At 39.6% G+C, this 18,044-nt stretch overlaps 2 protein-coding genes across 2 annotated transcripts in view; both read right to left on the bottom strand.

Annotated features, from left to right (window-relative positions):
* masp2 (MBL associated serine protease 2) overlaps positions 1–13,606 on the bottom strand; it is a 20,693-nt gene extending 7,087 nt beyond the window's left edge. Inside the window, exons 1-2 of the mRNA XM_020615566.1 lie at positions 13,553–13,606; positions 13,080–13,232 (exon numbers count right to left, since the gene is read on the bottom strand). Coding sequence (XP_020471222.1) covers positions 13,080–13,232; positions 13,553–13,606 — 207 coding nt within the window. The remainder of the gene's footprint in view (positions 1–13,079; positions 13,233–13,552) is intronic.
* A 2,183-nt stretch (positions 13,607–15,789) lies between these two features.
* sst6.1 (somatostatin family member 6.1) lies at positions 15,790–17,236 on the bottom strand. The gene is made up of 2 exons (XM_020619577.1): positions 16,950–17,236; positions 15,790–16,630 (listed from the first exon to the last, which is right to left on the bottom strand). The coding sequence occupies exons 1-2, from the start codon at positions 17,052–17,054 to the stop codon at positions 16,403–16,405; spliced, it is 333 nt and encodes a 110-aa protein (XP_020475233.1). The 5' UTR covers positions 17,055–17,236; the 3' UTR covers positions 15,790–16,402.
* Positions 17,237–18,044: the final 808 nt, after the last annotated feature.

Below are 18,044 nucleotides of genomic sequence, written 5' to 3' on the forward strand. Positions count from 1 at the left end.
AGTAAATGTACTTAGTTATTTTCCAAAACTACTGTGTTGTTGGTGTGGACTGTAATATAAAAAGGTGTTTCTGTGAAAAATGACCTGGGAGAACTGGGAGATCCTTTGTCAGGAGCCTTACATATATAAGCTTTAGCTGTACTTTAGTATTTTGTCAGCATTGTACAGTAGCTGAATAAACCTTTGTGAAGTTAGGCCTACATTGCACTACCTGCAGTAATTTTTACAGTGCCTTGCGAAAGTATTCGGCCCCCTTGAACTTTGCGACCTTTTGCCACATTTCAGGCTTCAAACATAAAGATATAAAACTGTAATTTTTTGTGAAGAATCAACAACAAGTGGGACACAATCATGAAGTGGAATGAAATTTATTGGATATTTCAAACTTTTTTAACAAATAAAAAACTGAATAATTGGGCGTGCAAAATTATTCAGCCCCTTTACTTTCAGTGCAGCAAACTCTCTCCAGAAGTTCAGTGAGGATCTCTGAATGATCCAATGTTGACCTAAATGACTAATGATGATAAATAGAATCCACCTGTGTGTAATCAAGTCTCCGTATAAATGCACCTGCACTGTGATAGTCTCAGAGGTCTGTTTAAAGCGCAGAGAGCATCATGAAGAACAAGGAACACACCAGGCAGGTCCGAGATACTGTTGTGGAGAAGTTTAAAGCCGGATTTGGATACAAAAAGATTTCCCAAGCTTTAAACATCCCAAGGAGCACTGTGCAAGCGATAATATTGAAATGGAAGGAGTATCAGACCACTGCAAATCTACCAAGACCTGGCCGTCCCTCTAAACTTTCAGCTCATACAAGGAGAAGACTGATCAGAGATGCAGCCAAGAGGCCCATGATCACTCTGGATGAACTGCAGAGATCTACAGCTGAGGTGGGAGACTCTGTCCATAGGACAACAATCAGTCGTATACTGCACAAATCTGGCCTTTATGGAAGAGTGGCAAGAAGAAAGCCATTTCTTAAAGATATCCATAAAAAGTGTCGTTTAAAGTTTGCCACAAGCCACCTGGGAGACACACCAAACATGTGGAAGAAGGTGCTCTGGTCAGATGAAACCAAAATCGAACTTTTTGGCAACAATGCAAAACGTTATGTTTGGCGTAAAAGCAACACAGCTCATCACCCTGAACACACCATCCCCACTGTCAAACATGGTGGTGGCAGCATCCTGGTTTGGGCCTGCTTTTCTTCAGCAGGGACCGGGAAGATGGTTAAAATTGATGGGAAGATGGATGGAGCCAAATACAGGACCATTCTGGAAGGAAACCTGATGGAGTCTGCAAAAGACCTGAGACTGGGGCGGAGATTTGTCTTCCAACAAGACACTGATCCAAAACATAAAGCAAAATCTACAATGGAATGGTTCAAAACTAAACATATCCAGGTGTTAGAATGGCCAAGTCAAAGTCCAGACCTGAATCCAATCGTGAATCTGTGGAAAGAACTGAAAACTGCTGTTCACAAATGCTCTCCATCCAACCTCACTGAGCTCGAGCTGTTTTGCAAGGAGGCATGGGCAAAAATTTCAGTCTCTCGATGTGCAAAACTGATAGAGACATACCCCAAGCGACTTACAGCTGTAATCGCAGCAAAAGGTGGCGCTACAAAGTATTAACTTAAGGGGGCTGAATAATTTTGCACGCCCAATTTTTCAGTTTTTTTATTTGTTAAAAAAGTTTGACATATCCAATAAATTTCGTTCCACTTCATGATTGTGTCCCACTTGTTGTTGATTCTTCACAAAAAATTACAGGTTTATATCTTTATGTTTGAAGCCTGAAATGTGGCAAAAGGTCGCAAAGTTCAAGGGGGCCGAATACTTTCGCAAGGCACTGTATCTTATCACCTCAAAATCAATTTTTACAAGTAGGAAATGATAGCCAGCTAAACAATACTAATTACTATTTACTTAAAGTCATTCAACAAAACGCAGGAAGACATAAACTGATTGTCTATATCAAATTTTTTTTTAAGTTTTCTTTTTTGTCACATTTCATTGGCAAAATATATTTATTTTAATTTAACTGTGAGCCAATTCCAGTTGACACTGGGCGAGAGGTGAGGTTCACACTGAACAGGTCAGCAATCTAGTACAATGCTGACACACAGAGACACTCACACTCACACCTACAGGCAATTTAGAGTCACCAGTCAACCTACAGTAACCTGTATGTCTTTGGACTGTGGGAGGAAGCCGGAGTACCAGGAGAGAACCCACGTAGGCACAGGGAGAACATGCAAACTCCACACAGAAAGGTCTGTTTGGCTGTGAGGTTTGAACCCAGAACCTTCTTGCTGTCAGGCAACAGTGCTAATCACTGCACCACCATGCCACTTTTTTCATTTTAATTTTATAATTTTTAAAAATGAAAATTATAATATAGTTATAAAATGGAGATCAGCTGTGTCACACTTCACTGCTGAAACAAATAAACTATAAACTATTTAAGACAGTGATGCTGATCAGACCAGACTAATGATTTCAGACCTCTCATAATTGCAAGGCAGTGAGGCTGTTAAATAAAAGACTAATAAATAAATACAAATACATCATAGGCTACCCCGTTTCTACCAGCTCAGCCCCTTTTGTTTGCCCCCAACTACAGTAGCAGGGATGAAAAATGTCAACAGCATATCAAGATAGTCCAACCATCCATCCATTATCTAAACCGCTTATCCTGAAGAGGGTCAGTCCCAGCTGACAGTGGACAAGAGGCGGGGTCCACCCTGTACAGGTCGCCAGTCTATCACAGGGCTGATACTTAGAGACAGACAATCACACACACTCACTCCTACAGGAAATTTAAGTCGCCAACAACCTAGGCTGCAATTCTTTGGACTGTGGAAGGAAGCCAGAGTACCCAGAGAGAACCCACACAGGCACAAGGAGAACATACAAACTATCAAGATAGTCTCCTGGTGAATTAAACTAGTTAATATTTTATTTTATTGTACATATGTACATCTGCACTGTGCTAAATGCTTTGAGGTCAAACGTCATTGTAAATGAATTGCAAACAATTCATGCCATCTGTTTTGATGGAATATGGATATTTGTGTTCCTCAGAAGTGATGGGGCCTTTCAACCAGTGACAGTTGTACAATAAGTAAGTTCATAATAGCCAGCCCCTAATTCCTCTAACACTAAAGCACTAATGGCTGGCGCTGAAGTGAATTACAGTAATTATCCACCTAAACATCAATGTTAATTTCCCTTTCTAAATGACCTCTCCTATGATATTCTTTTGAATTGGTGCCATAACCTTTTCCTTTCTGACTGATTATGAGCTGGTGGGATGCCTCTGTGGCTGCCAACAGATGTTCTCCTCTTGGATATCATCCAGCTGCCACTCAGGCTTTCATACTCACATTTGTTGTACCAGCAGAAATGACACCCTTTGACACTGAACAAAGTATTCCTAAAAAATCTAACCGGATAAGTCTTAAAAAAACATATATATAAAAACCCCCAACAATTAATAATGACTATGCCATCTTCACTGCTGAAACAAATAAACTATAAACTATTTAAGACAGTGATGCTGATCAGACCAGACTAATGATTTCAGACCTCTCATGATTGCAAGGCAGTGAGGCTGTTAAATAAAAGACTAATAAATAAATACAAATACATCATAGGCTACCCCGTTTCTACCAGCTCAGCCCCTTTTGTTTGCCCCCAACTACAGTAGCAGGGATGAAAAATGTCAACAGCATATCAAGATAGTCCAACCATCCATCCATTATCTAAACCGCTTATCCTGAAGAGGGTCAGTCCCAGCTGACAGTGGACAAGAGGCGGGGTCCACCCTGTACAGGTCGCCAGTCTATCACAGGGCTGATACTTAGAGACAGACAATCACACACACTCACTCCTACAGGAAATTTAAGTCGCCAACAACCTAGGCTGCAATTCTTTGGACTGTGGAAGGAAGCCAGAGTACCCAGAGAGAACCCACACAGGCACAAGGAGAACATACAAACTATCAAGATAGTCTCCTGGTGAATTAAACTAGTTAATATTTTATTTTATTGTACATATGTACATCTGCACTGTGCTAAATGCTTTGAGGTCAAACGTCATTGTAAATGAATTGCAAACAATTCATGCCATCTGTTTTGATGGAATATGGATATTTGTGTCCCTCAGAAGTGATGGGGCCTTTCAACCAGTGACAGTTGTACAATAAGTAAGTTCATAATAGCCAGCCCCTAATTCCTCTAACACTAAAGCACTAATGGCTGGCGCTGAAGTGAATTACAGTAATTATCCACCTAAACATCAATGTTAATTTCCCTTTCTAAATGACCTCTCCTATGATATTCTTTTGAATTGGTGCCATAACCTTTTCCTTTCTGACTGATTATGAGCTGGTGGGATGCCTCTGTGGCTGCCAACAGATGTTCTCCTCTTGGATATCATCCAGCTGCCACTCAGGCTTTCATACTCACATTTGTTGTACCAGCAGAAATGACACCCTTTGACACTGAACAAAGTATTCCTAAAAAATCTAACCGGATAAGTCTTAAAAAAACATATATATAAAAACCCCCAACAATTAATAATGACTATGCCATGGAGCTTAAAGGTGAAAATAGTGAATGGTCCTCTATAATGTCTATTTCCTCTATAAAAATATTAATAAGAGTAAGGTCTAGATATTACTTTGTAAAGTGTCCTGAGATGACTTTTGTTGTTATTTGGCACTTTAGAAATAAAACTGAACTGAACTGAATCCTGGGCTTTTATTTCTCAGGCTCACCCTAAGCGCTGTATCACGACTCATAACACTGTGACCCTTCTGACAACTTTTTGGCCCCAGGTGAATTTTGTACTTTTGATTTAAAGATATTCCTCCTAGTGTTTCTCTTTGGTACAGTGAGATCTTCTTTAAACTCCCTCATGAAAGGATATGTACTGTTTTAAAAAGGGGTGGCAGACTGTTCTAACATTTTGGTCACCTCTCACAGATTTAGGCTACTGCACCTGCAAACTTGAAAAATCAAATTTGAAGAAACTCAGGACCCTTTGAGTTGAAACCTGCTCCTTATATATTTTACCTGCACATTTGTACGAACAGTCATATAACAACTCCAAATCAAAAATGATAATAGACCACTTCTATCTAGTTTATTGTGGACAATGACACTAGCAAATTACTTCTTCAAAACAGACTTATTTTACACTTTTTCATTAACACAACCTGATTACTTTGCTCAGACAGTTAATTTCTACGACCAATCAGCAGCTATGTGTTTACTTTTAGGTTTTTCTTTAATGTGAAGTGTGAAGAGCAGGTTTGGAAAAAAAAAACAAAAAAACTTTTAAACATTACACATTTAAAAAAAAAAAAATCCCCCCCCACTTCGGGGCAGTCTTATTCCTTCCTTCAAGCTCAGGTCCTCTACCAGAGCCCTGGGAGCTTGAGGGTCCTGCGCAGTATCTTAGCTGTTCCTAGGACTGCACTCTTCTGGACAGAGATCTCAGATGTTGTTCCTGGGATCTGTTGGAGCCACTCTCCCAGTTTGGGGGTCACAGCCCCCAATGTTCCTATTACCAACCTTCCACATCTTTTCTAGCTCTTCTTTCAGCCCTTGGTATTTCTCTTCTCGCGTTCCTTCTTCCTGATGTTGCTATCGCTTGGAATTGCTACATTTATCACTACGGCCTTCTTCTTCTGTTTGTCCACCACTACTATGTCCGGTTGGTTGGCCATTACCAGTTTGTCAGTTTGTATCTGGAAGTCCCACAGGATCTTAGCTTGGTCATTCTCAACCACCTTTGGAGGTGTATCTAATTTTGACTTTGGGACCTCCAGCCTTGGTCTCCAGCCTCATTCTCCATGGAGGATACTACTCCTTATGGTCTTTGTTGAACTTATAGCCAAGCATCTCAAGGATGACGGTTGCTGTGAGCTTGTTGGTCTCAGTGATAGTCGTAGTAGGGATTGTTTATGTGCTGAATTCACATCCACTAGTAGACTTTCAGAAGGCACTTCACTTAGTCTTGGTAACCGGCCTGGTGTCCATCTTGTTTGTGATCTTCAATCTCAGGTCAGCTGCTCTTGACTTAAGCTCATCTGGGCTTGTTATTGGGGCTTGGTACCCAATCTCCGATTGAGGGGGGGGGATGATATCTCCCCCCTGGCCTGCATCCTGGCTCCCCCTTGCTGGGTCATTCGTGTTGTACCTTGTCAATCTCTAGTTGTGATAGCGGGTGCTTCTTGCGGACGTTAGAGCACTGAGCTACTAGTTGTTTTGATGTTAGTCTAGATGTTGGGTTTCAGAGTATCAATAGGTCCCACATCCTCTGTATGTAACCGCTCTCGCTGAGGTTACTTGTATAGTAGCATTCCAATAGTTCCCTGTTCTTATATCTTGTTCCAGTAGTCCACTTTTCATCAGGTTGCCCGAGTATCAATAGGTCCCACATCCTCTGTATGTAACCGCTCTCGCTGAGGTTACTTGTATAGTAGCATTCCAATAGTTCCCTGTTCTTATATCTTGTTCCAGTAGTCCACTTTTCATCAGGTTGCCCTGGTTCATCACCACCTGACCCAGGTGACGTCTGAGCCGGTGTTACTCTTATTTTTCCAACTCTCAATACCAATGAGGTAGGCAGGTAGCATTAAGGGCCTTGCCTAAGGACCCAGGCTGGATATTGACCACACCCTGACCGGGGTTCTCTCTCTCTATATATATACGTATATATATATATATATATAGAGAGAGAGAGGTAAGTTCTGAGGTAATAAATGAGCCAGAACCTACAGTATATTTTCTAATTACAAAATGATCTGATTGAAAGGGTTTGGACAAAATAATACCAAATACCCACCTAATACCCTGTTGTTTACCCCAAAATACTGAATGCTTGCTGCAACTGAATTTCCCTTGCTGAAAGCAGTTGCCATGTAAATGTCAGTGCAGTGATTGGCAATGAAATACCATAGCTGTAGTAATTTAGAAGATGCAAGACAGCCAATCCTTCATAATATAGCTTAGTTACCTTGGCTAAAGACAAAAAATGTTCTTGGTGGATCCACAGTGCAGCCTGTTCTGACATATAAAAATTAACATCCCTCTAAAATGACACCTGCACCCTTTCAGCTTTATAAACTTTTCACACCCTAAAGTCACACCTTTCTCACCCTTAGGTCATAATTTAAAATGTGAAAAACCTTTCTTTTTTTATTTTGCAGCTTGCTGTGGGCTGGACACAGTATTCAATAACAGAGTTAAAAATGGATGAAGAGTACAATTAGCACATTAGAGGTTAAATTTCCTGAATCCTGAATGCTGGGCAAATGGGGGATGTGAGGACATTTTCTGATTTACATTTGTAAGGAGCTCATTCATTTTGCAATTCAAATCTGAATATTCCATTTCCATTTATAAAGGGAAGTTCTCTAATACCTGCTTTTCTGTGGTAAATGAATGGAAAAACCTGCTGTCGCTTGTCTCTTTCAAAAAGTTTGTCACTCAGAAAATTGTTTGCATTAGAGTCTTAACTAGAGTTTGTTTGCCAGTTTTATCTTCAGCAGATCATTTTTTGCTGTTAGACTGAAGACTTTGCATTTGCATTTGTGTAGATATGTCTTGTGTTACCTGAAAGGCTTAGGGGCAATTTAAGTTACCGAATCCTGTCTTCAAAGCACAAACATTTTTTATAAAGGCTTCAACATGCATACGAATATTGGTATTGTACATGTACATCATGAACAAAGCATATTTGCGAGACATTGACTAAAATCTGTGGTGTGTTTGTACATGCACTGTAGGTAACCTACTCACACTCACAGAACTGTGCATGCACTGAAGACGTGCAGGAACACAAAGCACAGACCGTTTTGATTTAATCATGATCAAATCTTGAATGTCCATGCGGGCAAGACAGACGCTGTCCTCACAGCAATGTTTCACCTGCTCGCTGTACCATGCAGTAATGAAGTGCTTCCTTATACGAAGTCAGCCAGTCATTAAATAAAGAAAGGGCCACTTGAGATCAATTCAAAGGACACTGGCTGTTTGTACCTGGCATTGATGGAGATCCAGGGAGAGAGCGTCAAGTCAATGTCATGTTGGATGCTGGAAAGAAGGAGGGAGAATTTCTTCCTTTTTTCCACCCCATTTTACACAATTTACACAGCTCTTTGCTGGTCCTGAGGGGTGACCTCAACAAGCTTCTAGCGCAATTTTTCCCTGATTCTGTATTTCTCTGAACATTTTGTACTAGAAACAAATTATAGTCCCAGACATACTAGCACACTTCAGGAGTATATTTATCCTCACTATGACATCCCTCTGCCATCTTCATCCTCACACTCATCCTCTTTGTCCTTTCCACGGGCTGTGGTCACAGCAGTCTCAACCACCCACAACTGTAATTAAGGACCTGAATATGTGGGGATGTGTCACTTGAGTTGAACACTGATGAACAATGTAGAGTTAATCCACTGTAATTTCCTCGTCCACTGTAGTTATGCAGATTTGCAACTCACTATCTGCTAGAAAAAAAAACTGTTTTACAGCAGCCAAGGCCAAGATGTCTCTTTCTGTCAGGGGCTCATTCACTCACCTGTCACTGTCTGATTTCAAGTCAGATAGACCAACAGCTTTTTTTTCTATAAGAAACATTCATATTTAATGCTCAAAAAAATACAATAAAAAAGGGTTCAAATATTGTTGCTTCTGTTGTCCTAGCTGCTCCAAGGACTTGCTCTGTTGATGCCTTGATTTGAGCCTCGAGGCCAGACGTTTTCAAGCTAAACAAACAAAATTGATGGAATGCTGTCAATATATTAACGTTTCTCTTTGCTCTGAGGAGAGAAGGGTTTTCAGTTTAAAATTCCCATTAACAGCGTCATTGTTGTCGTTCATTGTGCGTAGGTGCAGAAAACACAGTAAAATATACACCTGGAAATGTCTCATAGTATTTTCTCGCTAAAGACTCACTTCATGCATGCTTTTTGTCCATCGAGAGCTGCATTTAAGGATGGTTAAACAGTTGTAATGGCTGCATATTGTTGTAAGACGGCCTTAGGTGCACTTACTGCAAAGTGTCTAAAATTCCAAATCCATATGATCAGTTTATAATTTCTTATTCGCCCTGGTTCCCAGCATCTCCCGTTGATAATGATCAAGAATGGCGCCAGATGAATTGATGTTGAGCCTTTTTGTGCTGGATTTCATTCTTGATGTCAGGCTCATTACTCTTTCAATTTAGCCCAGCATGGCTCTTTTTCACAGGTAACAGATACGATCATTTCTTTGCTAATTCAAATAGGCCCCAGCTTTAGCCGTTCAGCGAACTATCATAAGGCAGTAAAGCAGTCAGTGACATTGGTACGACAAAGCAATGATGAGAAATGGCAAACAGGTGTTGCACTCATCCCCGAGTCCCTTTCTTTATTATGGTACTCCAGCACCACAAACAGCTCAAACAGCTCTCATTTACAAAACTAATTACACTTTAAAGCCAAAAGACAATTTTTAACTAAAAGAAAAAAGAAAACTTGCTCACCTAACATGACTTTCACAAGTCAAATATATTGCTCAGCTCTATTGAATTTTGGGGAGGCTACAAGTGATCAGCCATGAATAACTTAATACATCAACTCATCATGAACACATCACTGATATGAAATGATACTGCTGACAGGCCATGGCTCAATAACTCTAGCAGGAATATTAATGGTGGGCTAGTTCATGTATAACTGATTAAACATTTTCGGGTCTGTTAGGCTCGAGAAAAATGATGGTCAGCCTGAACATTTTAAACATGGATTTCCAATATGAGTAATGGCTTGACTCTCTTGTCAGCAGCGGCGAGGACTTCACATGCCATTAATAAACGAAAACTATCACTGTCACCCATAATGCTGTGGTGACATTTAGAACCTCAATGACTCACATCATTTTATTTTTGTTTATTTTGAGGACAGGCCATTTGACATACAGGGATTTTGTGTTATTAGAGCAACTGCAATCAGGTGTATTGGCATCCCACAAGGGCCCAATTGTCCTGAAAATAGTCAAAAGCAGCACTACAGACTGGGAGAAAATAACATTACTTGAGATCCTCATCTGCTGCTGTGGCAACAAATCTATTACAAGTGCAAAGGCTGAGCCAAACAAGGACAGCTCTAGTGGCTAATCACAGGAATGTCACCCTTGTGAGTGGGGACCTATATTGTACACATCATACACCACAGTACTTAAACAACACAGCCAATATCATGTTATGACACTTTCTTCCCACACTGCTCGTTCTTCTAACGAGCACTATCAACATGAGTGGCTTCTGGTCATGAGTCTGATACTCAGCGATAAAGTCAAACTAATGAACTGTAATGGCAACTCCTAGCGCTTTATTATGATAGATCATACTTACTCTGATAGTTTAGTACTTATAACACAGCAGTTTATTTATATTTATATACTTTATTTTATTTTTTGTTCACATCCCTGGTGTTCTGTTTATTAAAACACATAATAAAGAGATATTTGAAAAGCACAGCAGCACTCAGCAACTGAAAGTTAATGGTTATATCTAAGTGTATATGTCTTGAATGCTTGAGTTGTTTTTCTTTCTTCAAACTCAGCTGTATTTTGTATTCAAACAGCTTCCCTCATCATAGGATCCATGTGGAAATTGGTCCTAAAGCTCAAAGCCAATTTTGAGATTTGAAATCTGGTCTTGAGACACCAATAATTTGCTTGGACATGTTTCCATAGGAGCCAAAACAGATAAAACGATGAAATTAGTTGTCAGTGTGTCAGCTGGCCAATGGAGTGCAAAACAATTAATCATTAAATGTTATGAAGTGTCACCAAACGAAGCCTACAACTACACCTCCGCACCGCAGTGCTTCTGCATCACCGCTTATAATCCTCTGCTTCTGCATAACTTAACTGAGTCTAATGTTTTTTAATGAAAATGTTTGAGGAAAAGTTTTTATTTTTAAAATAAGACATTAAATACATGTTTATATTGTGCAATTAACTGTTTCTATGCTACACTTTATGGCTGCCAACTGCAGAGTTTTAATTCAGTCCAGCCAAGGACATAAACTGATCACAAGTGCTAAAGTGAACAAGCGGACTTGCTTGAGGTTCTTGAAGATGTTTTACCTCCCAACTAAGAAGCTTCCTGGCAAGGTGAAACGTCTGCAAGAAGCTCAAGCACTTGCCCACTTTAGCACTTTGGACTTAAAAGTACCAAGACCCAAATTAATGAGAATCTCCACAGGCATATAAAATAACCTGCTGAGCAGTTTTAGGTTGATTTACGATCAAAATGGTTAGAGCCATCTAGGCTGAAAGTGGGCTAGAATTGTGGGCTACACTGTGTTTAGTGCTAATTAATATTAGCATGCTAATTAAGCTGGCAAACCTGGTGCACATTATACTTTACTGTTTATGAAATGCTACTTTGCCTTGCTGCTTAGTAGTAAACAGTATACTTATTAAATATCAACAATATGTAATTTGTAAGTGCGTTTAACAGGCTGACATTAGCATTTTGCTCAAAGCACCACTGTGCCCAGTGCAGCCTCACACAACTGTTAGCATGGCTGTAGAGTCTTGTTTCAACACAGACTAGTCACTGAGGGCACTCTAGTTACACAGTCTTGAACTTTTATTTATTCTTTACTGCTAGTCCTAATTACACTGTAAAGGCAGAAAATGTCAAGGATGTCATCATCAGAGCGCACTAATAACCCCCAGTTTAAGACCTATCACTATTAAACTGATAAGATTATTACTTTTTGCTACAATAAAAGTAACCTTTGGTTTGCAACCTACAGCTTTTAAATGTCATTGTTAAATAGATGCTTGAAAACCAGTGTTTTACTTTCACGCCACAGACCTGCCCAGCTTCCCAAAGTAATGTCACCCAGAATGAACTGGGTCACTAGTGACCAGCATGCTGCATCTCTTTCTGACACTGGTGACAGCTCATTTTCCGAGCCACGGCTTTAGCACTGAAAGAGCAGAAGGCCCTGTAATGATCAGCTTTTAGTGCTGGCACCGGGTGCCTGAATAAGCCATCAGGCATCATTAGGACCTGCTGGGGAAAAACAATCTCTCCATTCCCACTGATGCTCCCAAACAGGACAACTCTTTGGGAAAAATAAATCAGACACTTTTTTGTAATACTTTCCTCAGTCACAATGGGCATCATTCTATGGTCCAGAGACTCCATATTCCTGACAGTGTAGCTTGTTATGATGCCTTTGAAAAGCATAATTCACTTAATCTGAAGCATATGATTGTCAGTTTTATGCAGTGACCTTTACTGTACAGTAAAAACAATCTTTAAAATCTTGTTTTAAAAAATAGAAAAACAGCAACTGATCAACAGCAGGAAGATGGGAAATACTTTCAAATGACTAGAGAAGAGTCTGTTCTGAAAAGGCACTAATGATCTCTCAATCTAGTGATGCAGACCTGCCACGATACACAGAGAGGCAGGTCCATTATTCCAAGCAGGCATGTCCTTTCCCTGGAGCAACATTTTAAAAAATGGTTACTTATACATTTATTTCACTTCAGAATGCCTCCACTACTCAACCATACTGCATTTGTTCAGTGCTCTGGATACAACCTATCTAAAATGTCACAACTAAACAAATTGAACCTGGCTGACAATGATGAATAAGAATGCTGCAGGCACTGTGTCCACAGTTTGCTGGGTTAATAAAGTACAAATACATGTCTACAAACCACATCGAACTTCTGTCCTCATTTATGAAACAAAGCACAATGAATCAAATAAAAATCCAGAATGTGTTTGAATACTTTCCCTGTCTATTTTTAGCCCAGATGTAAAAGGAACATGGCTACGTTGTTTTATATTTACAATGTGAATTTGTATGAAACATTATATTAAACATACAGCAGCTGCAGTAACCTGAATATATAGGCTATATTTCATTCCATTCCATTTTCTAAAAAACCCATTATTTTGAACATAAAAGTCATTTTTGTTAATAGTGCTTGTTCTGCAGTGAAGAGGACATGGCCGTTCTTTCGGGGAGGACTGCCACACAACCTGCTTCTTCACACATTTCCCCAGAAGCATCAGCTGAGCGCTGGGTGTTAATTTGGCCTGTCTGGACCGATTGAGGCCAGGTAAGAGAACTGTTTTGATGTCAGCCTCTTCTAAATTTTCACTAGTGTGGGATGAAAATGAGTTCTGACCCACCTGTGAAACACAGACAGACACACTGACCATGTAGAATTCAGTGAGGCTGACACAGCTTACCTAGAGGTAACATTACCAAGTATAACATGTATTTGTTGTTAACTTTTTTCTCTAAAAAGAAAGGACATTGAGTACATTTACCAAATAATACAGTACAATATTTTGTGATAGGCTACATTATATATAGTATTTTGTTCACAAACCCTTGACACCTGTCTTATAACTATCTGACAACCATTGCTCTCTTGTGAAGCAATGAGCACTCTGATGGAGAAGACTTACATAGCGTAAAACTGGGTGATGCTACACATCAAACCCACAACGGCTTCCTCCATTTTGGACTCTCTGGCTCTCCCCTCAAAGGTCAGCACCATGGATAAATTAGTTTGACATTAACTACTAGATATCCACCTGTCCTTCTCATACAGCATGTCAATATGGATTCATGGTTGTGGATGATGTTTACAAAACTATGTATGATAATGAATCATACAGTGTATTATGATGTACCATGACTCACACATATATAGTCACTTCCCATAAAATTTACAACTATTTTCTGCCTTTATGTAACCATGGTTGGTTTACTTTGAAGTTGTTTTCCCTTCTATGAAGAGCACCAAGAAAACCTAAGTCGTTGTTACTTTGGAACACCGGCACATATAAAGTCACATTTAAATTTGAATTACACAGTTAGGCTGGAGTACTCCTCTTCCTCCCCCTTCAGATCAAAAGGACAGCCAATAAAATGCTTTGCTTGCAGGCATCAGCTTTGATGTTGATCCTGCTCATTTGAGCCCAAAGAGTGGACAGCACCTTTACCGATAGCAGATTGTTTTGTGTTAATAATCTCAACCCCAGAGGCACTGATTGGTATCAGACGGTGCATTTTTAGGAGTAGAAATGTTTATATGTTTAATTTTTTTTCTTTATTCTTCAAAAACATTTTTTGTTTGAGCATAACTTTGCTGTCTTCTCTTTCTCTTTCTTTTTGTAACACATGTAAGAATGAAAGAACTGCAATCAAGCCCCGAAGGAACCGTTGTTTATTCAGCATCATTTAAGGGAGTGATAGAGCAGAGTTCCCTGTGAAAATCGTGTAATTACATTGCTTTGAATTTCATAAAATTGTAACTCACCATCAAATGGTGTTTAGAGGAGAGTTTGTATTGTGTTTTTCAATACAAACAAGTATGGATCATAGACAGGCTTTTTTCGTTACCAGGTACAGAATGACAATAAAAGAGTGTTCCACCTGTAATTGAAGCCATACTGTGATCTTATGTAAACTCATGTCTTTGCACCTTTGCACAAGCACATTTATGAGACATTATCTGTCTATTATTCATTCTGTTCAGGAAGATAAAACAATAACCCAGCTGAGGAGAGTGTAGAGAAACGGCTCTGAGGTTTTTGTGGATTCTGGTGGCACATTGTAGCTTAATTAAATAACTTCTAACAGCACTGACCTAATTATTTAAATTTTGATTTACTGTAAGCTATTTTCTACTCACTAACATTAAAATGAACACAAGTTGCATTTTAAATTTGAAGCCTGCTATATATCTGGGAAGATCTTTTTAAAGTATTCACTGCAACACATGGAAAGTGACAAGGGAGCCAAGGGGAATATTTGTTAGCTTAATTTTAATACTCAGTGCCATTAAAGGAATTAGCATACATCAATCAAGCGCCAGAAAGTTTTGTTGTATTTTTTTAATGCTATAAATGATTTTATGCAAATTGTTGTTCCTTGTTCTTTTGGATTTTGCTCAGTTTTGCGATGGGCCATTTTTTGACTGACTATCAGGACTGACTCACACAGAAGGACATTTCATTTGCTTTCATTTGCATGTACTAATTTACCAGACGAAATCCATCAATCACTAAATAGGGACTGCGGGCTGGCTTGAAAGCCAATATTTGACGTACCTTTGCGAGTGGTTAAAAAAGATGCATATCACAGTGGTCCTACACTACATGTCAGTTGGGCTCCGAAAGCGCATGGTAATTATGGTGCGACTGATTTAGAAGTGAGCTGCTGGTAGTGCAGGATCTTGTTTGCTGAGAGAACAGTGTCAGAGGGGGAGCTCTTCATTATTTCAACATGCAACAGCAGCCATGTCTGTGCTTTCATTATTAGGCAGTGAGGTCAGGTTCTCAGCAACACATACATCCTTTCTGACCAGCAATCTTTAAACATTTCATTTTCTCACTCTTTTATTGTATAGCAGATTTCCACCGTCCTGACTACGTGTACTGTAACAGCACTGAGTGAGCACGAGGGCTTCTCATTTATTTTCCTTCTTCTCTCACTGACCTGTTCAATGACCTGTGAAAAGTCACAGAAGCATCTCAAACGAGACCACCGTCTGGCAGCTGATGAAACATGTACAAAGAAATGTGCACTTCTCATCGAAGTATTGATATGCGTTTATGCTTGTAAAGCATTAAGACACGGCATCATTACTTTGATTTAATTCTTCATCTTTTTATCTTATTTTTCTTACCCAAGGGGCAATATTGCTTTTACTTTTAAGTACTTTTGTTGTTGTTGTTGATAAACAAGACAAAAAATTGCACAGTAACAGGCAGAATAATTACGGTATCTGGATTATGAACTACGTGCTGTTACCTCCTCGGTAACACTAAAAAAATGATTGCTTTTCAATAAAGACGGTGAACAGTTGTGTGTGTATCCTCCATGTAACATTAACAACTGCAACCTGGATTTTAGGATCTTTAGAAATATGTTTGTGTAATAATGGCAAAGTCAAAAATTTTTCCACAATTTTAGTGCAGTAAATGGTCAAATCATAATAAAAATACAGGCAAAATATTTGCATGAAATCCAACTTTGCATTTATATTGTAGAAGCAGGTGAAAAATGTGACCTTTTTCTTACTGAATAATTTTCAAAATTATTTAATTGTTATTAGCATCTCAAATGTTATAGCCATGCTTTATTACTGACCCTGAAAGAAAAGGTTACATACGTTAATACATACATTGTATACATAAATAATTAATATTCAAACAGACACACTGTCTCAGTGAAGTCCATCGATGCTGCATGTCTGAGGTGTAGATGATATGTACAGCTGAGGTCTGCTACAGTTCACGTGGAGCTGGGAGGGCAGGAGGACAGAGCTGGGTGGTTTGGGGCACTGTTAGCAGGAGGTGAAAGTTTTCCAGAAGAAGTTTTTACAAGGGGCTTTGCGGTCACGCTGAGGCAGTGATAGCCTGTTGTAGACCGCCCTCTCCTCCAGACGTGACTCCAGCGGCTCCTCAACATCCACAGGTGCTGCTTCCCCCTGCAGCATGTTGGTATCCAGAGCTCCATCCAACAAGCCAGACACCAGTTTCAGGATTAACTCCTTTCGCTCTTTGGTCTGCTCCTGAGCAAAAATCAGAAAAGGAGAAAACATAATATTAAAGAGACCAGATCATGGAAAATCTGACAATCTTATATCTTGCAGCTTTCTTCAAAACAGTTTCAATAATAACTTTATTATCTTACTGAGAAGCTCAAGAATTAGTTTTGATATTTTACATTTAAGATGGTATGAACTCACAGGATGAATTAAAAGCTGTATTAATCAATATAAATTATTTCAACTGCAAATTAGAAATATTACAAGATTTTTTTTTTGGTTGATTTAACAAAATATTTGAACTCTATTATTACTGTATAGTGAACAACAGTAAGCTCCTTACCCTGTTCACATGAATTGGACTCCTTTCCTCCACAGGAAGCACGGCAGCTGCTCTAACGCTGAACAGAACCCCCATGAGAGCTGCTAACACCACCAGGAGCTGCATGCTGTAGCAGAGGGGCAGGTGACAGACCAGAGCAACAGTCACAGGAGCAGGAGTTTGTGAGTGAATGAGTGTGTGTGCTCGAGAAAGACAGTCTGAGCAGCTCAGACTAGCAGGAGATCCAGAGGAGTGCGAAGGAGAAAGTATAGTTGAGCTGGTCACAAGATTTGGAAATCACTGATGTTTCTTCTGCTTTACCTCCAAAGTCACTCACTGTTTTATATGCCTCTCCCCCTGTCTGCAGCTGACGTAGAGGAGGTGGGTGTATGACGGAGGGTGGAGGTTGCATGTGTAATTTGGATGTGTGTACATGAGCTTGGAAGAGGAGGGGAGATGAAGGGGTCAGGACACAATAAATGGAAGCATTGAACAGTTTGCCTTTTAACAAAATGTGAGCTGGTTGTATTCATGTGAATCACAGACCGAAACAGCCACAGCAGGCGATGACATCACTTGGCTAAAGCAGGCTTTGACATCAACATGTAACTAGTGTATCGGCAGTTATGGCAGACAATCTCAAACAAGACCTCTTCAGGAAGGTGGGCGGACAAGTCCACAGCTGTGCGACATACTCTAACCATCCTTAACGCACAAGATAGAATGGTCGCATTTCTGTATAGCAGCAAACAAAAAGTCTAAAAGAAATACAAACAGAAGACAAGCTGACTTAGTGCTGATTGTCTACTTCTGTCAACATCTGCTTCCTGCCACTGTGCCTCTGAGTGCATCTCTGACACCTGCAGATTACAATTGAACGGTCTGACACTAACCATGACTTAGGGAAGTGCCTTCAGGAAAAGTACAATCAACATTTTAGTGGATTAAACATATATAGTTGTTTAAAAATCAAAAGAAAAAGCCATTCTAATTCCTAAATTTAGCAACAAATGTACAGCAGAGCTGATGGCTGCCATGGGCAATTCGATAAATCAGATTTAACTGGTTTTAATTTGCTATTCTGAATTAATAACATAACTGGTTCAGGATACACAA

Source organism: Monopterus albus, unplaced genomic scaffold (assembly GCF_001952655.1).
Source record: "Monopterus albus unplaced genomic scaffold, M_albus_1.0 scaffold6.1, whole genome shotgun sequence".
Taxonomy (NCBI): domain Eukaryota; kingdom Metazoa; phylum Chordata; class Actinopteri; order Synbranchiformes; family Synbranchidae; genus Monopterus; species Monopterus albus.